The 25689-nt window shown below is 47.8% G+C and overlaps 1 protein-coding gene and 1 long non-coding RNA gene across 7 annotated transcripts in view; one reads left to right on the top strand and one right to left on the bottom strand.

The window, feature by feature from the left end:
* Trabd2b (TraB domain containing 2B) overlaps window positions 1-25689 on the bottom strand; it is a 218620-nt gene that overhangs the window by 191915 nt on the left and 1016 nt on the right. For all 6 annotated transcript variants that reach the window (XR_015620078.1, XM_087551219.1, XM_087551220.1 and 3 more), the window contains 1 exon segment: window positions 23448-24008. Coding sequence is in view for 5 of the 6 variants with exons in the window: in XM_087551219.1 (XP_087407345.1) it covers window positions 23448-24008 (561 nt within the window). In the remaining variant the exon portion in view is untranslated.
* Window positions 25521-25689, top strand: part of LOC148005982 (uncharacterized) — an 89954-nt gene continuing 89785 nt past the window's right edge. The window contains exon 1 of the long non-coding RNA XR_015620424.1: window positions 25521-25581. This is a non-coding gene — a long non-coding RNA (uncharacterized LOC148005982). The remainder of the gene's footprint in view (window positions 25582-25689) is intronic.

Raw genomic sequence — 25689 nt, 5'->3', positions numbered from 1 at the left:
TACCCAAGGAGACCTACAAGCGGGAATTTAATGTTTCTCAACCTAGGGTTGGTTCCAGAAGTGCTCAGAGGTATGGCATCTAAGCAAGGATTTTCATTGTCCCAGGCAAGGCACAGACTTAGGACTTTATTCCCATCTCAAGCAGCCCTGGGTACTTTCTAACAAGATGGCACTCCCTAAGGTCATATTACACCTTGATCACACATCTATTTCCTAGAACTGTCACTGTGCAGGGGGAACGAGACCATCTTTTGCAGTGACTCACTTACAGTCACACAGCTAGTAGCATGATAGGATTTGAATCCAGGCTTTTTCCACGGCCTGGTTAGGAGATGTTTACCATGGGCTGAGCAGCATACTTTCAGAATTTAGGGATCACATGGCTGGGAGCTCCTCAGACTCCTGCGTTCCTCCATACCCACCCAGGGCTAGCCAGGACCTAGCCAAAGCTTTTGAAAGAACAAAAAGATAGACTGAAGAGATAGGACAGTGAGACATTAGGAATGTGGCCTAAAGGAGAGGTCAGATATAATCATTCTTAGACCTAGTGGCCCCTAGAAAACTAGCCCTTGACTTCAGAGGTAGATACTGTCCTGGTCCCAGTGGAGTCACCAAAGGTGACAGGAGCTCCACTGCCATGTTCTTTCTGAAAGCTTCCTTCCCTAGCACCCAACTTTTTTTTCTGCCTTTACTCCTTTTGGCATATTCCAGTCTTGTCTCCTTTGTGACCTGAGCCTCTTTTCAAAAAGCATGGGGAAAATGGCCATGGTTCTCTCTATTGGCTATCTAGCCCAGGCCCCAGAAACACTTTCTAACTGTAAGTGTTCAGTAGACTCCTAGGGAAGTGAATGGGTAAACAAAACTGTAAATTATTAGAGATGTCTACACTAAGTCCTGATTCTCTAATGCCTAGACAATTCTCTTACACATTTCTTCGTCCACCAAATGTTTCTGAAGTACCTACTAGAATGTTTAGTGGCAGGGCCTAGGGTCAACAGGAAAGCAAGCACTAACAGCTTTCTGACAGGTCCTTTGGGACCACTTAACCATTCTGTGCTTACTTTCAGACGTGCCCTCTGTAACTGGGTTGGGATCTCATGCCTTCTCCACTCAACGACTTTCAGTGACTCCCACTGCCTACTGTGAAATATCACCCAGTTTTGTGCTAGCATGGAAGACCCTCTGAGAGCTAGATGAAGTCCATGCTCTCACCCTCACCTGTCCCCACTCCCTCTTCTATCCACAGCTTATTTATGATCTACTCCTTGGCTGAGGCATATTACTCAGCTTTGGTTGAAATCACCCCAAGGCTCTGACTGAAGGCAATAGTTATTTGTTCTAACCCACACATCAGTTGGGGCTGGGCTGCACTCAAGCTGGGTGTTCACTGGCCTGAGTTTGCCCATGTAGGTTGGACTCAGACCTTCTCTCTGCATTCTGGACCCAGGCTGAGGAGGCAGAAGCAAGTGGTAGCATGAGAGAGTGAGCCCAACTGAGTATGTATATCACATCAAAGGCTCTGCTTCCTTTTTAATGTTTGACCAAAGCAAGTCGCAAGGCCAAGGGTAAAGTCAAGAAGCAAGGGAATACATTTCATCCACCAAAGTAATGAAACAAGTCATATGGTCAAACCCCACATCCTTGGAGGCTGGAGGGGTGTATGCATGAATATTTGTGAACAATAATGTCATCTAGTGGTTTTCAACCATTCTAATGCTGCAACCCTTTAATACGTTCTTCATGTTATAGAGACCCCATCCATAAAATTATTCCATTGTTACTTCATAACTGCAATTTTGCTACTGTTATGAATCATAAAGTGAATATCTGATGTGTAATCTCAAAAGAGTCATGACACACAGATTGAGAACCATTATACTCCAATATATAATTTCAGTAAAAACAAAAGAAGCCGTCAGTCTTGAAAGTGGAAAGGCTGGTTAGTATCATGGTTATATATCCATCCTACCTGCTGAGGGGCCTCGACACAGTGTATGCCCCCAACACTTCAATCTGTGAACTAAGAATCTAGGTACAGAAATATGATAGATCCTAGCCCAAACTACTGAACAATGCAGCTGCAGTGTGCCTGCTCTCCTAATCATACAAGTAAACTCTTAATCATACGAGTGTCATTTTTCCCAGCCCAAGACAGAGAACCAAACAAGCAACATGAGAAAACTCACAGGAAGCTGGCCTTGAGTTAAGTGCAGCATTGCCCTGGAAATGATCTGTTACCAACCCAAGTTCTTAAGAAATGAGTCTCCGTGTAATGCAAGGCCAATCCAACCAATGAGGAGCTCTACTCTATACCACGGAGGCCTATCCAGTCTAAATTCCAAGCTGCCTTACAGATACTGCGTCCCAGCAGGAAGAAGAGATGGGCATGTATTGTTTATGTCTCTGAAAGAACCTGACCCAGTGCCACAGCACCCTAGGTGTTCTGGACCAAGACTCCAGAACCTTCACCACTGCTTCCCTCACTTTCCTGGAAACAGTCTCAAATGCTGAGGTTCCCACCAAAGCCTTCCCATTCACCCAGAGAAAAAAATGCAGCTAATCAAAGCAATCTGGACTTTTCTTTCCATTCCCGCCGCCCCACCCACCCCCTCCCCACACCAAAACCCTCCCTAAGTAGTTAAATGTTATAATAAGGATTTGGCATATTTACCTTGTCAAAGATTGTGCTTTTGTGGTATCTTGTAGAGCACACACAGGCCCAAGAGCCAACAGTGAGATGGACTATCAGGAGAGACCAGCGAGCGAAGAAAACAACAGAATCTCAAGATAAGTCAATAGCCTCTAATCACACACAGAGCGGGCCAAGCACGAAGCTAACCAGGCCTTTCCGGCAAAAAAATAACAGTAATTAAGTAGTTATAAAAATTATTGTTATTATTAGCACAATCATTATTATTATAATAAATTAAATACTGGCTGGAGATTCAAATATCTTTCTTCAGGATCTGGTTTCCACCAGTTCCGCTACACCCTGGTTGTCTCACGGAAACCACTGACGCCCAATCTTGCATTGTAGGCCCTCCAGGCACTGGTAAAAATCTAGTTTTCCATCACTCACCTGCTCAACAACTAGTTTTCCAGCACTGTTCTGGTTGGAGTATGCATAGCTCATACCCATGTGTTGAAAGCCTGCTCCTTGATGAGATGGTGTTAGGGGGAAGGCCTCTGAGAGGGGATTAGGTCATGAGGGTAAAGCCCTTGTGAACGATTAGAGCCCTTATAAAACAGCCCCAAAGAGCTAAATGACTCTGTTCTTTAACAACCAGAAAGGGTGCTGATACCTTCATTCTAAAATTCCAGGCTTCAGGATTCTCATGGCACACAATTTTATGTCACCTTAACATGAGCTAAAGTCCTCTGAGAGGATGGGACCTCAATTAAGAAAATGCTTCTATGACTGTCTTCTGAGAGGCTCTACCCAGCAGCTGACTGAAACAGATGCAGAGACCCATAGCCAAACATTGGACAGAGTTCACGGAGTCTTGTGAAAGAATTGAGGTAAGGATTAAGGGACCCAGAGAGGATAAGAACTCCACAGGAAGACCAACAGAGTTAACTAACCTGGACACTTGGGGGCTCTCAGAGTCCAACCACCAACCAAAGAGCACACAATGGCTGAACCTACCCTCCTCCTCAGTCCCCCTTACATATATAGCAGATGCTCTGTTCCTCGTTCTGTTGTCTGTTGTCTGCTGTGGATCCTGTCCCCCTAACTAGGCTACCTTGGAAAGGATGTGCCCAATCCTGCAGTGACTGGATGTGCCATGGTGGGTTGGTACCCGGGGTTGGGGGAGCTTCCCCCTTCTCAGAAGAAAATGGGAAAAGGAATGGGAGAAGGGTTGTATGAGGTGGGAGGGTTGGAAGTACAGGGAGGGAGCTATCTAGATGTAAATTAAATGAATGAATGAATAAACAAACAAATAAATAAATGAATGGAGGAAAATGCTTCCATAAGACGGAGCTGTAGGACATTTTCTTATTAGTGATTGATGGGGAAGGGACAAGCCATTCCTGGGTTGATGGTCCTGGGTTCTATAAGAAACCAGGCTGATCCCTATGGCCAGGCCCCAGTAAGCAGTACCCCTTCATGGTCTGTGTATCAGCTCCTGTCTCTTTGGTCCTGCCCTGTTTGAATTCTTGTCCTGACTTCCTTCCATGATGAACAGTGATGTGGAAGTGTAAGCTAAATAACCCACCCCCAAGTTGCTTTTGGTTATGGCGTTTCACCACAGCAGTGAAAACCCTCCCTGAGACAACTGTGAAATGTAAAGATGTGTTGCCACTAACCCACCTGTGTTTGTCACTTTGTTCCAGGAGCTCAGATGAAAACAAGCATCTCTTTTGACCTCCACACTGCTGAATAAGCTACACATTTTCTTTCCCAAGCTGCCCTCTCTCCAATTCCCTAACAGAAACTCTGGTCATGTAACCTGGTCCTTGTGGAACCCTTCAAGGTGACAGCTCTGTCTCATCCTTCTGGGATCTGATCTCTGAAGACAAGGGCTTCCCATCCAGAGGCTAACTGATTTATTTGACTGTGCATACTTTGCCTGACACGCTCCACATGCTTTCTGTCCTTTTACTTCCTCGATGTCTTATGTACCCAAATAGAAAGGGGCCCAGGTCTAAGAAAGCACAATCCCGCAGTCGATAGTCTGTAAGTATTTAATGATGGAATCTACTGGAAACATACATCGGCCCAAATCAATAGCCTTACTAAAAAGAAATTCCTTTGTGCTGGCCTTTGGGAAAGGCCAGAAGTTGTCCTGCTTACTGTCTAGCACATAGAGCCTAAGTCCAGCAGGATGTGATCCCCAAGGCCAGGCCCCCTGATTACTGGTCTGTTATTTCCTAGGATCCAGGGTCACCCTCCATGGGTATTCCAGATGTGTAGCCCATTTTTCAATAATGTAGACTACCAAGAAAGATGGCATTGAGTCAACACAGAAAACTATCCTAGTCCCTCCAGGCATGTGATGTAAGCTAGAGAGCTGCTAGAGACATTGTCGTGTTACCCAAGAAAGGGAGTTCAGGTGGACCTCCTTCAAGAAATCACATCACCAGACACATACTGTTATTTTCTAAGTTTACTCCTCTCCCACCTCCCTTATTTTAGCTAGCAGCTCCACTATGGGCCCAAACACACCAGCACTGTGCAAGTTTCTTAATCTCCCTATGTGTGACCCAGCAGGTACATTGTGTGCTCTACCTCCAAAACAAAGCCAGCTCTACTGACCTGGTTCCCAGATCTAAACCACCACCATCCCTCACTTGGCCAACTCCTATAGCACCCATGCTGATCTCCTAGCTTCCTCCACTTTGATTCCCAGTGCACCCCTACTCTTGCTGAGCACCCTAGAGAACATTCATCTTTTAAAAAACAAATTAAATGGTGGTGGTGACGACGATGACGATGACGACGACGATGATGATGATGAAGGAAGAGGAGCAGGAGCAGGAGGAGGAGAGAAGAAGGAGAAGGAGAAGGAGGAGAAGGAGAAGGAGGAGAAGGAGGAGAAGGAGAAGGAGGAGAAGAAGAAGGAGAAGAAGGAGAAGGAGGAGAAGAAGAAGGAGAAGGAGGAGAAGGAGGAGAAGGAGAAGGAGGAGGAGAAGGAGGAGAAGGAGAAGAAGGAGAAGGAGGAGGAGAAGGAGGAGAAGGAGGAGAAGGAGAAGAAGGAGAAGGAGGAGGAGAAGGAGGAGGAGAAGGAGGAGGAGAAGAAGGAGGAGAAGGAGAAGAAGGAGAAGGAGGAGAAGAAGAAGGAGAAGAAGGAGAAGGAGGAGAAGGAGAAGGAGAAGAAGGAGAAGAAGGAGAAGGAGGAGAAGAAGAAGGAGAAGGAGGAGAAGGAGGAGAAGGAGAAGGAGGAGGAGAAGGAGGAGAAGGAGGAGAAGGAGAAGAAGGAGAAGGAGGAGGAGAAGGAGGAGAAGGAGAAGAAGGAGAAGGAGAAGAAGGAGAAGGAGGAGGAGAAGGAGGAGGAGGAGAAGGAGGAGGAGAAGAAGGAGGAGAAGAAGGAGGAGAAGGAGAAGAAGGAGAAGAAGGAGGAGGAGAAGAAGGAGGAGAAGAAGGAGAAGGAGGAGAAGGAGAAGGAGAAGAAGGAGAAGGAGGAGAAGGAGGAGAAGGAGAAGAAGGAGGAGGAGGAGAAGAAGGAGAAGGAGGAGAAGGAGGAGAAGGAGGAGAAGGAGGAGAAGGAGAAGGAGAAGAAGGAGAAGGAGGAGAAGGAGAAGAAGGAGAAGGAGGAGAAGGAGAAGAAGGAGGAGGAGAAGGAGGAGAAGGAGGAGAAGGAGGAGATCCTTTTCCATGCTTCAGACCAATGGCTTCCACCACTGGAATAAAAACCCAATGCTGCTCCTCAGGCCCAGTGAGGTCTCATGAATGTCCCCTCCCATCCACATCCTGACACTACCCTGCGCACATGTCATTTGACTTCTGTTATTTTTTGTGTTGTAAATATGCCTGAGGAGCTTAGCCTTCATTATTTGTGTCCTAGAACTGTTTGGAGAAAGTTCTACAGAGAGGAAGACTTCGCTCCTGCATTACCTCCAACACCCATCATGGTGCCTGGCACAGAGTAAGGAGGACTCTGATCACACTTGCTGAAGGAGTGTGACTCCCCTCTCTCCTTAGACATGGACTGCTTACAGCAAACTCTCACCAGCGTACACAGTGTGGAAAGATTGGGGAGACTCGTGAGAAACTACCTCATGCAGGAGGCTGAAGACAACATCCATCTCCTGGGTATGCCCTGTCCTGTTGTGATGAGAACAACAGTTTACCTCTGTGGTCTTCCTTCTCACCCCCCAAACATAATTCCAGTCTAATTGTGGTAAGCAAAACATATAAACATCCTCCAAATCCTACCTGAGGGACAAGCATCAGACCAATATTTAAAACTACCAGGGTTATTTCATACTCTCAAGGAGAGTCCAAGAAACTATCAGTGCCAACTGGAGAGATGACAGTGATGGGCTATGGGACCCAAGGGAGCTTGTGGAATAGAAAAAAGAAAGACATTGCGGAAAAAATTTTTTAAAAAAATGCAAGTGGAGTGTAGCATTTACAGAACCACAGCTTGTCAATATTGGTTGACTAATTGTGATGAATGTACGCTATTAATGTAAGATGTTAATGATAGGCAAAGTGCATGGGAGGAACACTCAGTGCCACCCTCATAATAATACTATGAATCCAAGCTGTTCTCCAGTCAAAGGTTTATTTCTAAAACACATTTGTTCAGCGAACGAATGTGCAGCCATAAACACTGCACCAATATTTTCTTGTGCTTTATGAGAATTTTTCGAGCAAACAGTCCAGCTCCTGAAATCTGTTAAACATTGTCTGGGGCAGATCGTTTGCATGATCTCTTTGTTCACAGCTCACTTGAACCGCAGTAAAGGCTGTCTCAGCCTATCCCCTAACCGAACCACCAGTGGCTAAATGAGAGTTTGGGTCAATGACAAAACCAACAAAGCCTGCCCTCTTTGATGATGAGTCACTGTTTCCTGTGCTCTCAAACCCATCAGCCACAAGCATGCTGCCAAAGACCCACTATGCACCTGAGCCCGGCAGAGCTTCTCAGCCAGCTTCTGCTGTACATGAACAAATGCAAGACTCTCTCCTGGGCTCAAATGATGCAGCACAGACTACAGATAGCATGAGTGCTTAGAGAAGCCAGATAGTGGGAGCTGGGGCAGTCAGGGAAGACTTTCTGTAGAAGAGCAAGACTGGGAAAGAGGACCTGGACAGGGAGTGTGAGGACACTCTAGAAGTCCAGAGTTCAGACTGCAGAGAGTAGACTAATTAGAGCTCTGGAGTCACTCAGATAGGCAGGGGAGGAGGAGCCAGTAAATTACGTTCTGGCCACTGAGTACAGGTCAGACCAGAAAGCACTTCTTTCTTCCTTTCAGTATGTTGTTTGTGTCCTTGTCCCCTCCTGTTCTGACTAGCAGGCCTCCTGGGACAAGCTGTTGTCTGCCTCATCTCAGCCTGTGCACAGAGCCCTGCACATAGCAAGAGCTCAAAGCTAGTGGGTGAAGACAAGAGCAGGTTTAATAAACAGACTAAGATCTAAGGGGCTGGGACCTTACTCTTCACTCTGCCAGGCTTGCAGAGACAGCTACAGTCCCTCTCCCCACCCTATCCCTGGTTTGTTTTCTTCATTTACCTCCCCAGACTTCTTACTACTCATTGTGTACTTGTTTCCTGTCTGTCACCTCTCAGTCACTTGGCAAACATTAGCTGACTACCTGCTATGTGCCTGGTATGTTCTAGGTGCTAAGGATAGAACAACAGGGACACAGATCTCTGTATTAGTGGAGTTGGTGTGGTAAGAAGTGATATGCAGGTGTAATATACAGGCTGCCAGTGGGTGATGTGTGCTGTGGGAGAAAAGGGATGCATGATCAAGGGGATGACTTGTCCTTTGAAATGGAGTTATCAAGGGAAATCTCCTTTGAGTACCTGTAGGAGGTGGAGGTGCGAGTGATGTCATTGGTGCTCACTGACAGTGCCTGGAATTGTGCAGCAGACACAGAAGAATTAAGGAAGGAGGGTGTTAGGAAGGCTGACCCATTGTTCTTTCTCTTTTCTTCTTCCTTCCTTCTTTTCTTCCTTCTGCCCTCACTTCCTCCTTCCTTCTTTCCTTTCCTTTTCCAGGGTGGAGATTAAACCTAGGACTTTTGCTATGTTGCAAATACTAGGTAAGCCCCATCACCTGTTCTAATTCCTTTATTTAACTAAAATTTCAGTTCAAGCTAATTGTAAGTCCATATAGAGTTAGAAGGAATAATTCCCTTTATTCGGTTTTTCCCAGGGGTGACACCTTACATAGTATGGCACAATATGAAAACTTGGAAGTGGACATTGTCATAGTCCACTAGTGTGGGGCCAGTTCCACCAGTTTTGTTGACCTCACTATGTATTTGACTGTGCAAGCTTGGTCCACTCAGTTCTAGGAAGTATTAATGGATTCTCTCTTCAATGTCTAAGTTAAGGGGTCATTTCAAGGGTTTAGAGATGCAGAAAAAGCAGGGTAAAGCAATCCTGGGTGGTCAGCCTGTCTGAACTCCACTTATCCGGGCAGCCATCTTGAGAAGGCTCTATGTGAAGACACAGTGGAAACTCTCAGAAGTCCCCACAGCTGACAGGCAGGGATACCTACCTCCAATCCAACTGTTCTTTCTGGGGGCTCTTTCTGAAGCCAAGAATTTCAGGATGGAAAGGAAAACTGCAAAGGACTTAGTGAACAAGGGGAAAGACAGGTCCCAGGGGACAGGGGTGAGGAAACGAGGCAGGTTCTCTAAAGATGCTGTTGGGGTTCTGAGTCAGTATCCACAGGGAACTTAAAGAACATTACAGGGTTCTAAAGAAGAGATGGTGAAGCTGCGACATAGTGTGCAATTGTGGACACACCATGGGTACATGGGTGACCCCCCATTCCACCCATTGCTATCATGTCAAAGTCTGTGTGCTTCGCCCAAAATGTTGTAAGTTGAAATTAGCCCACAGGATATCAGGAAGTTGGGCTGGGGATGTGTGTAAGTGGGATTAGGGCTGTGACACAGGACTGAAGAGACCTGAGCTCTCTGCCTTCTACCACAGGAGCACACAGTGAAGAGCTGCCATCTGTGAGTCAGGGAGCCACTCCTCGGCAGGCATGCCAGATGCTGACACCTTGATCTCCCCAGCCTCCAGAACAGACAGAGAGACGTTTTCTGTTGTTTCTGAGATATCCAGCTCAGGCCACTCTGTTAAAGCAGCACAGACAGACTTAACAGACAACCAGGGCTGTACACGACAAAGAAAAGGAGAAGCAGTTCTTTACAAAGCACAAATGCTAGTCCAGTTGCCAAAACCAGAGAGGAGAACCCAAGCTGACGGCCCGGCCTGTCTGCAGCCTATGACTAGGATGCCTGGCTGGCTGGCCTGGGATTGCAAACTCAGAATTTAGGTCAGCACACATAGAGGCTCTGGCTCGGTTTATAAGAAACAGAGAGTGTGTGTTCCTATTAAACGCCTTTGAGTCCCAGTGAGAGTGGGAGACCCAGGGCTGTTTACGGCTTTGGGTATTTACTTTCCACATATACAAATCTACTTGGGTGCCGTCAGAGCTGACGCCACCTCACACTGTGGCCCTCTGACGTCCCGGCTCCTCCCCATGCCCCACACATGGTTTGAATTTATTGGTTTTAGCAGATTTCATTTATATTGTGTGAGGATCGTGGAATGACCAGCAAACAGAAGCTCTGATCCATGCCCTGGAAAAAAAAACACAGAAGCATGAGGAAGAAGACTGTTGGGGAGGGCTGGCAAGATCCCTTCCATGCATGAAACAGCTCCCACTTACAGGACGGGCCACCGTGGAGACAAGGAAAAGGTGTGACGTCACTGTCTGCACGGCCCCACCACGGTCAGAGCATAAGAAGGCTTTCAGTAGCTAGAGCCATTCGAAGTCCAAATGCCTGGTGACAGCAGAGCATGTGGGTGACTACAGCCCTTCTTGACATCTAGAGCTGAACATCTAGAACATCAGTGGCACTGATGGGGGCAAGGTGGGGAGTGGGGGCATTTTCCTTTTTCGCCCACATGCTTGGGAGATGATATGGAGATGTAACTACTAGTTTTACACATAACCCCGGAGTACGTGCTTACAGTCAAGCCCCGACAGAACTCAAGGTCATTAGATGAGGTTCCTATCTTCAAAGAACTTCAGTCCACTGGAGAAGTCAGAATATAAACACATAACAACAAAATGCCATTCTTGGGAGTGGGGGTGAGGGAGGTGTTCAGGGCCAACCGAGGAGGTGGGTACGCAGGAGGGGTGCAGTTTACAGTTTACCAACCCCACACCACTAAAGGGATTTAGCTCAGGAAAAGCCTGCCCTGGTACACACCATCAGATAAATAACCAGAGTGCTTACCAGGCCCTCCTGTATCCCATTCCTGCTCAGGCAGCATTCAAAACACAGGGCTCAGCTTATTCCTCCTGTGAAAGGGTGACGTTCCCCTCAACCTGCTTGTAAGCAAACCCTATGAAATTCACAGATTGTGTGATCCCTTGCAGCTATGTTAGAAATGGTGGTGGCAGGGTCAGGCTTTCCCCCAAATTCCCTGTAATAAATAAGCTTAGCTGGACTCTATTCAGACACCAGCTTGGAACACCATCTAAGGGCAAACATGACTGAGACATCCAGAAGCTGGTACATCCTGGATCCGAAAGGTCAGGTGACAGGGTCTCACAGAACAGAGGCTTTCTCTGGCCAAAGGGCTTGGGAATGTGCAGGCAAGCCTGGGTGAGGTTTTCCAGTCTGAGACCCATGAATAAATGAACCAGGGAGCCAGTCATTAACCAGAGGAACTTCTGAAATGCAGAACGCAACAGCGGAGCAGGGTTCCTGCCAATGCACTCAAGTTTAAGCCTGAACTTCTTAGCAGGACCGACAGGGCTCCACAACGCAGCCACGCTCGTCTCTGCATCTGTCTCCCTGGGGCTCCCACCCAGTGTGGTGAGTCTGTGATGAGTAATGGCATTCCCTCAGTCTGGGTCAGCATCTCTACCCTCTCCTCACCCCATACCTGCAGCTGCTTCTGAACATGGAGATTGCCACTGGCCCTTCAGTACTGCGCTTAGGAGGTCTCAAACTAAAGTCCGCTCAAGCGTCCATGTGGGGCTGTTTGCCATGTTCAGTGGAGCATCTGCAACCATAAAACTCTCCTGGATAACAAGAGGCAGCCTTAGTTAGCCCTTTTGGAAGTAGACGTAGGACTTCTAGATGATGTGAACCCTAGTGAAGCCCCTGCCATCTGCAGGTAGTACTTAACAGCAACTGACAGTCAGGTGGCAAGTAGCATTCCATACAGCTTATGTGCGTCTGGCAGATCAGAGAGCTACAGGGAGACACTGTCACAGTCCTGACTGCTATGTCACAAAAATCCTCAGGGCAGGCAGCCTCTTAGCCATCCACACAGCAGTTGCTGTGGATGCACGGTCTCCACATCCTCTACACTCTGGCCCCGAGCACAGCTGCCATTCTTTGCCTGTCAGGTTCAGCCTCTACTCATAGAATTCTAGTCCCCTCACCCGGTTGCTGGCAAGCAGACTTCCTCAGGACAGAGCTCAGCAGTCTCCCAACCTCTTAGCACTGCTCACTTTGAGTTTCAGAAGAAACCCCCTCCTCTGGATCACAGTCCCTCTTTCCAAGAGATACAGAAAGGAAGGCATTGGCTCTGCCACCAGATTTGCATGGCTTCAATTTCCAGACCCTCCGTTTATCTGCGGGGGGACTCCAGCAAGCGAACCATCTCTCAGAACCTTCTTCATGATCCATGAAGGAGGCTCCGATCTACCTGAAACCTGATTTGAGGACGAAGTGGGGCGGTGCACAAAAAGGACTCTGGACTGTTCTTCACACCTCTATTGTCACATCAACTCCTCCTCTTTCCACCACGCCCACAATCATCTTCAACCCCCAGCACCTGGAATTGAGTCTGGCCAACTCCCAGGAGTTCTTACCAAAGAAGAGTAAAAAAAAAAAAAAAAAAAAAAAAAAAAAAAAAAAAAACATGGATAGATGAAGCATTTTAAAATAACTAACCTGGTGGAGGAAGTATTTTCCAGGAACTTCTCTTTAGGAAAAAGAAAAAAAAAAACAGGAAGAAACTACACCGGGCTGAGCGGTGCTGAGAGCAGAGATCTCTTGTTAACAAAGTGCCTCAGGCTTTACTCCCCCTTTCCCCCAGGAACTCTGAGTTGGTGCTGTTTATTAACTTGTCTAAGCAATGGAGATAAAGGCTGATTAGACAAGGGCCCCTCCCCCATAACCATCAGAACCCATGACACCGCTGAGTCTCCACCCTGAACTTCTCAAAACCTCCTTTCACCCTGTCCCTGTCCTGGGGAACGACTGGAGACCAGGCACTGCCGAGGCAGAATAGATTTGGTCAGATCTTGCACACCACAGATGGTCAGACCACGGGGTGGTCAGACCACACAGTTCCCAACAGACTGACCAAGCAAACACAGTGTACGCGCAAGGGAGACCAAACCTGGGGACGGAGAATGATCTTTGGTTGAGGATGGGCTTCTGAACCTCGGTACACAGGCTGCCTCACAGAAGACCAGCGGTTTTAACTGAGATCCCCACTAGGCCACCACAGCTAATACTTTCAGCTCCCAGGTATCACTGGGTCCTCACAGCAACCTCCGTGGGGAGAGCCCCATGCTTTCCACCCAGCCAAGGCAGGGCGCTCCAGTCCAGCTTCTTAATTAAGGCGTCAAAGCATTTAAGCCTAAATCTAGGTGTCCTCATTTGTACAGAAGTGCTTTATTCTCAATTTCCTTAAAATTGGGGGAAATAATGCCTCCCGGGTCTGGTTCAGGGATTTACTGTGATAAACCTGAGGCCTAGCACACAATAGAGAGTGTCTCCGAGTAGCTATCTTGAGAACTGGAGAGACAGGGCAAAGATAAAGCGAGGGGATGGGGGTGGGAAGGGTTTCTTATTCTTGCTTTCTAAAGTTTCCCACCCTGGCACCTTCTTCCTGGACCACCCTTTCCCTTCCCCTGTCTAAGCGCACTTCAAAGCCACCTCCACCAAGAGGCTGGCATTCCTTTCTCACCACCCTCCTACCAAAACTATTCTGATGGAAGCCAAGAACATAAGATTACCTCTCCGACCAGCAGCTGGCCCCAGCATGGGGACTCCACTGCAGGGTCAGCTAAACATCCCAGTGAAGATCAAGCACAGCGGCTGAGTGTTGTGGCTGGAGGTGTCCCAAAGTATATCAGTTTATCCAACCCATGACCAGCCCACAGCTCTTCAAGCTGCACACAGAGCCTAGTGCTCAAAAGTGCTTGAGGTCTAGTGATGTCACATCTACACCGCTGGAGATTGGGGGGACACGCCTATAGTCCCAACACCTGGCCTGAGTGACCGTAGAGCAAATCCAGCACCATTTCTGAGCTCAGTAACCACACAAAGAGAAGTGGGCTGTGGAGGATGAAGTAGCAAAAGGGAGGGGACTGGGGGCGGTGTCCTAGCTGCTCTAGGACAAGAGGAAAAGCTCTAGAGAACACATGCAACTGGGGCATACCTAGTTGGAAAGGTTGACAGGTAGACTCTTGTCATTTCTCAAACTTAAGGCCAACCAGCTCAGAGAAGGGAACCTTATGGAAAATAAGGCTTTTTAAAATGAGCCAGATTTCTAATTGGCCTTTCTCCACTCTATCTTTATCACTAAATGGGTCTTTCAAATGGGACTCGAGGCTTAAATGACACTTAAGGCACATTAAGTCCGTAGAGATAATATACGGCAGAAAACCTTAAATAACCTTGATAGGGTGGAAGGAGGGAAGGACTGGCTGGGGTTTGTGAGGTGTTGCCCTTTCCCTTTGTACCAGGGATTCTGGGTAGGGCTGTACTCTCCCACAGAAGGAATGTCAGAGGTGCCTCTTGGCTCCTGGAAGTGTCCCTACAGTCAGAAGTGTGGTGGAGGGGGCTGTTCAGTGCATACTGTGTTCTCTAGCTTTCCTGGCTTCTCTCTGCCTGAAAAGAGCAGCACCCCACACACATACACCAGCACACATCAGTGTGAGTGTTCTCCATGGCCACCTCTAATACATGCATATCATGTATATGAGGCACACATAGGAGCTGGAAACGTTTCTGGGAAAGAACTGTACCCTGAGTGGGATTTTAAAAATAAAAATGAAAAATAAAATACTATGCTACAGTGCTTTAGACCAATCAGCCCACAAAGTACCTCATGAGGTACAGACAGCCGAGGAAACAAAGACAAAGACGGGTAACTTGCCTGGGGTTATTTGTGGTCCTAATAAGTACATGGAACACTTCCCAATGAAGGGTGCTCCTGAACTGAATCTGTCCCATGGTGTCTAAGAGACTTTAGGTAGGAATGAATATGGGCTTCTGAGGGTAAAATCTAACCAGGATGCGGCTGAAATGACGGAGAACCCAGGAGCCTTATGCAAAGAACACAAGTTCCCAGGTCACGGCAAATGGAAAGGAAACGTTCAGTGTTCCTTCCTGCCCTTCTTGACCCAGTGGGTAGGAAAGAAAGGAGCCCAGGAATAAAAGGTGAGCAAGCCTGGGCATTTGGGATAGAGAGATGTGCATGCCCACTGCCTGCAGGACAGGGGATGCAGCTGAGGCGCTGGCTGGTTCCCTCTGGGTCAATAAGGAGAAACTTAGCTCCAGCAATAGGTGTACGGTACACCTATGCCAAGTCCAAGGCTGTCCTGCAGATATGGTCCTGGGGCCCACACATGTATGCGTCTCCTCTAATGACGTCCTGACTCTCTTTAAGGGTAGCCAGGCATTCAGAGTGGGCCAAGTACAACCTATCTATCAGGCCTTTCAAAACACAGTGCTATTAGGCAGCCAGATTGTTGCACCTAAACTTCACGAAACTGTCAAATAATGTTATTCCATAACCCAGTGACCAGAGATGAGGTCTTACTATGAAGCAGCGCTTGCTTGAAAAGTGCAGGCTTTTAAAACAAAACAAAACAAAAAAACAAGGACAGCCCATTCAGGTGAGAAGGAGCTAGACAGACAATAAAAGCTGGGAAGGGCCCTCAAGTAGCAGGGAACGGATAAGATAACGTGTGGAGCCATGACCAAGGACTGTAGTGAAGGGAGGAGAGAGAGAGAGAGATTATACAGCTCAGTGTTATTGGAGCCTCCCAAACCAGAGGCTCACAGAAGGACACAATTAGATGTTTGGATGTGAAAAGACATTGCAGGGAGATGAGCCCGGAGATGCTCTGGCACTTGTGGTATGGGGGAGGGGTGCTTTGATCCTAAATAACAAATAAAGAAGAGAAAATGACAAGCTCTACCAGGATGGAGAGTGGTGCGTCTACGAAGGATACGTGGATGCCAGGGATGGTGCTGCGGGCACGGAACACATCTCACATCTGAGACACAGAAGCTAGCAGAGCCTCACCTTTTAGTTAGCGTAGCCAACCATGCTACCCCACAGAGATGGAGCATACCTGGCTCAATTTCGCAATCATTTGTGAGCACATGTTGGACTAGGTTAGAGTCAGGAAAGAAAGTCTGCCCAAGTAATAAAGTCAAATATAGAAGTGTTGAAAGAATGTCATAAAATTCCATAAAGAATTCCACTGAGGGAAACACTACATGTGGCGTGGCCATAAAAGAAATCTCCGGGCCAAGTCTTCACCAGTTCAAGCCTGACAGCATTCTAGGAAGACTTCCTGAAAGAGGTTCAGCTTTGAGCTGAGCGTTAAAAAAAATCAAAATATTGGGGGATTCGGAAGCAGAAGAGAAAAGGAGGAAATTCCTGGAGAAGGAGGGGGCTCAGCAGAAGCCACTGTGTTTCCAGGCTTGAAGCAGGATGTACTGAGCAGATTTAAAAGCCTGCTGCAGATCCTGGAGGAGCAGCCTGGCGAGACAGCTTGGCAGCCACGAAGCAAAGCTGAAGGCTAGGCCACCGGCTGCCTGTGGATTAAGTGGGTGGACGGAGAGCCAGTGATGGGAGATAAAAGGGAGTGAAGTGGGTAATGTTTAGAAGCAAATTCAGAGGAGAAGGAGCGTCAGCCGTGGGGCTGGCAGCTGTGGTGCTTGCCAGCATTCTTCAGTTTCCTCCCTAGGAAGGCTGCTCTACCAGGCAAACTCTCTCTGGCTTTGAGAGAAGTCCAAATGGGAACTATTAACAAAGGCACGCGCACAGTTTTATCTCCATCAGAAAGTGCTTTGGCGGTAAGGATGGCTTTCTCTCTAGCCGCCGCGGAGTAGAGGGTGGCTTGTGGGGGAAGGAGATCAGACGTGCTTGCAGATGGGGCTTCTTGGAATTCTTGAGAAATGGCCCCTTCCAACTCCAAGATTTTAGAAGTCTGTGTTGATGAGCTGAAAATGCTTCAAAGCTCAGAGGCTAGGATTTCATGACGTGAAGATTCTTCCGGTCCAAAAATGTCTCAGAGCTGAAGGTTCTAAGATTTCACCATTCTTTGGTTTTTCCGTGCCTCGGAGTTTGGACTCCTGGGTAGAGAAGTCCTGGGGCTGGAAGTTTCACTGTGAGTTTATGATTCGAGCTTCATCACCTTCAGTTTTGGGAACTCCTTGTCCTTTGATGGAGGTGCCTAACCTGTCCTGTGTTTCTGCCTCTGTGTCTGCCACCTGACGCTCAGGCCCCCATTCAGACAAGACAGATATCAAGGTTTGGGTCAATCAGGTCAGAGATGAGACAGATGGAGCCTTCAGTGTCATTAGGACCTTTCTTTGCAAATTGCCACTTGGACCCAGAAGCCATCCATGTGTACCTATGAGGCTGTGCTACCATAGGGACAGCCTCCCCATGTGACAGTTGCAGAACAGCTCCTGGTCACAGGGCTGTGAGTGGGAGGCACGACAGGGACTGGTGGACTGTTTTCCAGGCCTGGTTCTAGAGCTACAATAAGCCACCTGAGAACAGACTGTGCTGAATCTACCCCCTGATTAAGAATGTCAGAGACAAGACAGTTAATGTGTCCTGAGGTTCAGCCTGAGGGCCCACATTACATGGCCCGTGTTTATTTCCTCCACCCAACGGTGAGCACTCAGGTCTCACAGAAGGCAAGCTGAGGGGCCCAACAATGTGAACTCGAGGGTTGTCTGCCACAGAAGCTCAGAGAGAGCCCCAGCCCTTAGAAATAGGCATTCTTGGAGAATCTGGGAGTTAGTGACTGGTTCTGAAAGCTCTGGACATGTGACAAGGAGCAGAAGGAAGAGCTGGTCTCGTTATGAAGTAGGAAGAACCAGGACATAGGAACCACTAATATTCAGATACTGTGGGGCTCAATAGTTTTCTACCATAAAGCAAGACTAACACCCATCTCTCAGGGTACAAAAGCAATGCACATTCTCAGGTCATGAGTTCTCAGCAGGCGAAAATCTATGGCATTCATTTCCAGGTCTCTGGCCCAGATACTGTACTGCACTGCACTGCACTGTGGCTGCTCTAGTTAATAAGTAATGAAATGAAGAAAGTGGTGAACCTTAATGAAGAAAAGAATCAAGCCTGGGGTTAGGGGTCAAGCAGACTATGCCACAACAGGTTAAGAGGCTCTCTCTGCTCTGCAGATTTACAGCAGGATCGCGTACACCCACACCCAGGAACCAACCAGCTTCCTGACAGGTAAGCATTGGCCATGGTCAGCCAAGGCTAAACCTGACAAAGATAGAGAAGTCAAGCTTAAAGTTGTGGTGTGGGTTGGCTCAGACCCTCTAAGGTACGGGGCCAGACATGAGAATTACAGAAGGCAGAACAGAGTTGGCACTGGAAACTGCCTAGCTTAATACAGTGATGGGAACAAAAGAGACAACTTGTGCTCATGAAGGGAAAGTGATGAGTCTGAAGTCATTGGCAAGGTAGAGATGAGGTGCTTGCTTTGAGTCAGAACTCCCCATGCTAAATGTATTGAATGCCTGTGTCTCTCCAAAATTCATATCCTCACACCTAACCCCTCGAGTGATGACAGGGCTCTGCCTGATAAAGACTAACTCATGATGACAGAACCTTGTCAAGTCTCTCTTGTCCTTGTCACCATGTAGTCCCATCTATGTCACCGGAGAAGTCTCATCTATGAAGCACGAGCCTTCATCACATACTGAATCTTCTGGTACCTTGATCATCAACCTCAAAGCCTCTAGAATCATGAACAATGTTTATAAATAACTTAGCATAAGACGTTTTGTTTTAGTATCTCATAGGGGCCAGAACAACTCACTTGATGATTCTGCTATTTTGTGTCCCTTCAGGAAGCAGTGAAGCTGTTGAAGTTAACAAAAGGAAATTTGTTGCTGTGGTTTATGCAACCTTTCTTCATACATTCACTTTTCTCACCCATGCTGGGTTATAGAAGGGGATAAAAGATGCACATAGTTGCTGGCCATCATTCATCATTCATTAGGAAAATATTTAGAGTGCACTTTCTACCTGTTAATGAACCAGACACATATACAGAAGCTCTGACTATATGTAAACTCAGAAGACCATTCAGTATTCAACTGTACAGGCTTAGCCTAAATTAGGGGGCTATCTTCACTGTAGTCTCATGGGAAGCTGGATATGGACTTCTGGGTGATGGTACCCAGAACCTGTTTGGGAACTCCTATATTGGAATACTTTAAGATTTAATTTTTAAGTCAGAGGGGGAAAAGCTTTAGTACTTTTAAATTATTTTTCTTTTTGTATTTTGTATTTTGCCTTATCAATAATGATATAACACACACATATACCAAAACATGCATATATATATACATATATTTGAAAATATGAACTATGAAAAAAACAAAATCAATCCACCTTGTAGATTAAAGAGCATAGGTTTTAGCAATGTATGTTCTTAATCCCCTGCTATCTATGTAACCAAAGCCAATGACTCAACTATTTCAAGTCTCAGCTTACTGTCTTTACAATAAAGCTTTTAGCTCCTCCCTGGGGACTGGAGTCTACATCCTTTAAGGTCCAATGCTGCACCCAGCATAGAGATGGAGCTCAGCAATGGATTCTGTGATTTCTAACTCCCTAAGGAGGAAACCGGAAGACTTCACAAATGTTTTGTTCGCTTTCAGCAGGCCTGCTCCAATTATGACTCTCAGACACCGATAGCACCAGCACGATGGCAAAACACAGCAATGGACAGAGCAGCGTGATCCCTGTTCTCTTACCAAACCTAGAAAGACCACCTAACTCCGTGCTGTCAATCAGTGCCTCCACCATACAGTGTGAGTGGGCAGGAGAGGGGGTCTGAGAGTTCCACTGTGGTTCTCAACCTCCTTGATGCTCCCACCTTCTAATACAGCTCCACTTGTTATGGTGACCCCCCACCCCCAACCATAAAATCATTTTTGTTGCTACTTCATAACTGTAATTTTGCTACTGTTATGAATCACAATTAAAACTCTTTGGAGATACAGGTTTGTCACAGGGGCCACCATTCACAGGTTGAGAACCACTGCCCCAGAGAGAGTAGAAGCCACCAGTATCAGTCCCCGAATAAAGCAAGCAGAGACGATAAGGATCTCCAGGTCCCGAGATGGTCACAAGATCTGGCCTGACAGCTTAAACATCCCAGGCTTCCAAAAGCAGGGGCTTGCCACCATCCCACTCTCTGTAGTACTAGAGATTGAATCTCGTGCCTAGTGCTTCACACCTAGCGAGTGCCTGTCACTGAGCTCTACATCCCTAACCATCTTTTACTTTACACTCTGAGACAAGGTCTCACTAAGCTGCCCAGCTATGAACTCACTTTGCAGCCCAGGTAGGCTTGAACTTGTGATCTCCTGCCTTGGCCTCCTGAAGAGCTGCAGTCATGGGCTTCATGTTGCCTAGCAACGGTTGGACAGTGGAGATGGCTGTTGGAAGACGGGCATGCCCACTTCTCATGTAGCTCTCTCTTTTCCCCCCTGCCCTGGAGCCCACTAAGACTCCCTGCCAAGAACAGAAACCACACATAGGAAGTTCTTCAGTCACTTAGAGTCTCGCAGACCGGCTCTGTTCCTTATTAGCCATGTGGCCTTGGGCGAGTCATTCAACCATGCTTGGTGCCCACCTTAGAAAGCCAAAGGGTTACAAGGAGAATTCAGTGAAATGGAAATGCACAGGCAGCTTCCTGCTGGGTGCCTGGCACATGCAACTGATTAGAATAGTCCTATGGAATGTCAGGGCTGGAAGGGGCATGAAAGATGACCTAATCCTGGTGTCTGATTTCCCAGGCAGGGTGAACTGAGCCCAAGGAGAGGAACTGACTTGCCCAAGGTCACATGGTAAAACCTTGGTGATACTGAATCTAGCACCTTGAGTTTATTTTTGAAACCAAAGGTCAAAACCTGTTGGTAGACCGGCTTACTCTTCCTGCAGGTTGCTGGCTTCCCAAGCTTCCCCTGTCCTCCTGCCCCACAAGTCCAATGTAAACTTTGTTCTCTACTCAGTAAGCAAAATGCATGTTTCTACCCAGAAAACAAAAATACATAAAATTAAAACTGAAATCTCAGGCTTTCACATGAGCTGTCTTTTAAGCATTTTCCTCATGTCTTTTAAACATTTCCTCACTGCCCACCCCTGATTTTGCAATAACAGTAATGCTTCGAGGAAAGAAAAAAATTAAAAAAAAAAACTGATGCACATAACAGATATTTCAGCCCAATAACGCATCACAGATGTTCCTATCGAACTGTGCATGCATGCATACAATTTTATGGAGAAGGCAGTTGCGTTTCTGATTCAGGTTGGAGATCCCCACCAACCACATCTGCCCAAGTTCTGGGTTCCCACTCTTCCCAGTTAGCCCATGATGGCCCAAGAGGATGAAGGAGGGGTTTCATCACCTCCCTCCAACATGGCTTGAGGACAAATTGGTGCCGTCAGGCTCTCGCGCAGGTGGTGAAGGGTGTGTAGATTAGGAAAGGAGTGGACCCCTGTTTTCTTTTGCCTGAGATTTGTTTGTTACAGTCCTTTCAAGAAGCTGGACCCAAGAACAGTTTGAAGAGCGGGGGCCCAGGCTGGTGGTGGGGTGGGAGTGTTTTTGCAACAGAAACTGGAGTCTGTTTGATCTTCAAACATAGGCTTTGGAGACTGTCAGCAGGCTCCTCGCTAGCCGATGAGCGGCTCTCAGTAACTTTTCCTAAAACATAAGCTCACACACTTCGCAGCAAATGTTTTCAACCCACCAGAGCCGTCATTTGGTTGAACAGCAGTGTTTCCAGACTCCCGAAGAAAGATAGTTTTGTTGTTTTAAGAGAGACAGATTAAAGCCAGGGACTGTTTAACCAGAGAGCTCCAATGCTTCCTTCAGCCCTTGTCAGTTTCCCCTGTGGTTGATACAAAGAGGGTGATAGTGGATCCCTCACCTCCCAAACCTAAAATAGATATCTAGGGGGGCCAGACATGAGGACTATGGGCAGAGAGGCCTCCCACAAAACTGCCTCCAAAATGAGATGGGCGGTGAGTGCTGGGGGCCCCTCTACCACAGATAATATCAGCTCACGAGGCTGGCAAGGGGAAAGTCACTTCAGAAGCAAAGTGCCGCTCTGTTCAGAGGGCTCGGCGCTGTGGCAGAGAATACACAGGATTTTCCCCGTGGAGATGGAGGCAGGCATAGTCAGAACCCTGCGGGGCGTGACTAACTGCCCCAATATTCCTGCCACCGGGCCCTCAGGGTAAGGACTCCACAATTATGGGAGAGCCAGCAGGAGAACTCACAAACCAGCCTTTCATTTGGCCGGCAAATCAATCTGGCTTCTTACCTCCCTGGGGACAATATTGCATTTCCCCTGGAAAAACAAAGGCCAGAGATCTCGGAAGGGGGAATCAGCTTCAGCAGCAGTTCCCTGGTGACGCACTTGCAACATCTCTGGAGCAACTGGGTCTGATTCCAGGGATAGATCCTGAGGTCCAGGCTTTTTTTATGAGTCTATCTCCTTAATGATGAGCACACATGTCTTGAGACCACACTTCACCTAGAGCGTCAACCCAGACCCTGTACTGGGGCCTCCTCATAGGAGCCACAAGTCCGGGAGCTCCCATCGTGGGTTGACAGCTCTGTTCTATAGGCACAGATGTGAACTCATTGTTCTCAGGGCCTCAGAGTTGAGTTTGGGACTAGTGAGTTGCGAATGACCTCTGCCCATGGAGACAGGCTCTTAATGACATTTTGCTGAATCAGATCTCTGACAGCCAGAGACTTTAAACCTCTTAAGTCCCTCCTTTCTCTCCCTTACTCCCTAGGTTCAGAAATCAGAACTGCCAAACTTCAGCAAGCACATTTCTCTGAAATTATTACCCACAAACTCTCCTTGCTGACTGGAAGTTCTCCCAGTCTTAGGGAGGCAGCCCCAGAGTCACAGAGCTTAGCACAGGACCAGGGAATCATGAAGAACTTAGTGTTAATCAGTGAAGCAGTGCTGGTGGAGGCCAAGTACACAAAACCTGACAGCACAGCCTAGGCACCATGCCTTCCGACTCTGTGCTGTTTTCTATAAACACACCCACGGGTGTGTGTCCAAACAGCCTCAGGGCAGCCTTGTTCTCTGAAGCCCCCAGAGCCTGAGGAAGACTGCCCCAAATGGGCAACTCTCTCTTTCTGTTTTGAATCACTCTGATGCTCCCCAGGGAAATTCTTTCTGCTCAGGCAAGCACAGCAGGTGAAGAGTGGATATCCCCAACAGGGAACCACTGAAATGGAAAGAAACACCCAAACTCTGGCACGTAGTGGTTTCCCCTGACCCCAGTAGAGCAGCCCAGTGACCAGTGACAGCCGTTCCAGGACCAGAGAGATGCTTTTGCTTGGGATTGGGGGGAAGGGAGGATGGGACCTGGCTCTGGCTGTCTACTGGAGCATGGCAGAGATCAGAGACTAGGACCAAGACACTGGTGCAGCTAGCTAGGCTGGCAAGAGGGTTCCTACCTGGGAGAAGTTGAGCCCGTTGAGAGGATGACACTGCTCCTCCACCCGCTCCACAGCTCCCGTGCTCTTCTTCATTTTCTCAGCCTGTTGGGCCAGGTAGAGGTCCAGCACAGGCACACCTCGGGAGCGCACATCTGTCTCCGTGAGGGAGTTCACCATGAGCATCACCCACACAGGCCTCTTGCGCTCCCAGTTACCAGCAATGGCGTTGAACAGGTAGTCAGCATATAAGCCCTTGCCTCGCTGTGCTGGTGTCATCCACGAGGGCATCATCAGCTTCACATAGTCCAGGTGGCGCTTCAGGCGCCAGTAGAGCTCCCTTGGCAGCACGTCCTGCAGGTTCTCCCCGTGGGGCAGCAGCTGGCAACTGGCCAGGGCTGAGATGGTGTAGGGATCTGTCAGATCCAGCTCGAAGTAGACACGAGTGCTGGCCTGGAAGGCTGCTTTGGAATTGTCAGGGATGAAGTCCCAGACTCGGGTATAGGGAACGTGGATGGTGCCAAACAAGTAGGCTGGAGGATGGCGCCGAATAGTCCACAGGAAGGAGTTCAGGTCCCTCTGCTACAAGGAGAGAGAAGAGGAGAGGCAGATCAGTGAGGCCAAAGGCAGCAGAGCAGAGCCAGGGTTGGCACCGAGAGATGGCAGGGGTAGATGGGGCCAGAAGGCAGAGGCCCGCTGGCAAGGGTTTTCCAAGCTAAAAGTTCCACATTCAAATGCTGGCTTTGTCCTTTCTTAGTCGAATAACTTGCAGTACATCATTTTACTTCCCACAGACTCAGTTTCCTCTTCTGCAAAATGGGGGGGGGTGAGAATGGGAGTTATCGGTAGGAGTGTAATACAGAACATACGTTTCCGAAGCCCTCAGAGTGGTGCCAGGCACAGAGGAAGTGGGCAACGAAAGGAGTCTCTCTTTATGACTGGCTTTCACTGTGAAAAGCCAAGGGCTGCCATACCACCTGAGAACATTCATGCTTGGCCAAGCCAAACCTTCACCAGGGTGTTTCATGGGGAGGGTGGGGGAGAGGGGGGACCGAGAGTCCTGCTCTGGCAAGAAAAGAGGAAGTCATATAACTTTTAAATGCAGCCATTAGAAGACACATGCCAAGAGCACACTGAAAGCAGAACACCTATTAAAAATAGCACACCTATTTCAACAGCTACTTCCCACTCATAGGGTGGGTAAGGTTTTCTCCTTGGAGGGCAGGTCACCGGCATTGGCTACTTTGCTCCACTCGCTGAGACCACAGATGAGAAAAGCGTTTTAAAAATCTCGAAAAGCCAAACCAAGTCTCAGCTGCTGGTTTGGGAGGAGAGGATTTCACAGAATTAACCCCAAGACATGTACATGGTCTAGGTGCTTTCTAAACTTCCCCACCAAAAAGGTGTACCTGGCTCTCCATTTCCAAGTCTTTCTTTTTCTGTGACCTAGGTACCCACTAGCATTGTGTGCCTAGAGTAGGGGTCCAAATACCAGGACTGTTTTGTTTTGTTTTGTTTTTCAGTATAAAAACAGTATAAAAATCTCCTAAGCAAAGCTGTTTTCCATCTAGAAAAGTCCCTGGAGTGACCACTGACCACTTAGAAACTTTAGGTCAACTCCTAACATATTCCTACCTGATTCTGGCACAAATGAAAGTATTTATTGTGGGTGGTGGACACAGAACCACACTTTACCAACAAACCTTGTAAAATTGAATTCACAATAGACAGTGCCTACCAGCTATCCGGCTGGTCTCTTGCACAAGGTAGACTGCTAGCTGTGCACCTTGCCCAAGGCCAACCTATGCCCTGCTAATGAGGTAGCAAAGGAAGACCCTGCAACAGTGTTCTGGTCTCCCAGCCTCCAGTTCAGGATGATTGGCAATGCATTAATCTATCATTGAAGAGAAGGGCATTGCAGGGAAAAAAAATCAAGAGATTCCCAGTTTGGAGAGGAAAGTTGGGAGAAGCAATAATTACTTGGTCTCCTCAGGAAAATATTAGACAAGCAAGTTCATTCTGTCATTTCCGTTTCTCTCCTCTGGGCTCTTACCCCCTTTCAGGAGATAGGGGCATTTGAGACAATAGGTGCTGGGTAGGAGCTTAGGTACAGAAGGAGAGGAGTGAGAATCAGCACCAGAGGCTCCAGCCTTAGGTCAGAAAAAGGGGCAAGGAGAGGGAGGGTAAGCCTGGCCTGGTACAGTGTGAATGAAACAGCAAAAGGGTGGGAAAGGGGCACTAGGTGTTGGGAAGATGAAGTCAG

Source organism: Rattus norvegicus, chromosome 5 (assembly GCF_021556685.1).
Source record: "Rattus norvegicus strain SHRSP/BbbUtx chromosome 5, alternate assembly SHRSP_T2T, whole genome shotgun sequence".
In the NCBI taxonomy this organism is placed as follows: Eukaryota; Metazoa; Chordata; class Mammalia; order Rodentia; family Muridae; genus Rattus; species Rattus norvegicus.
Note: the sequence above shows the minus strand (reverse complement) of the source record. Positions and strands in the feature narration are given on the sequence as shown.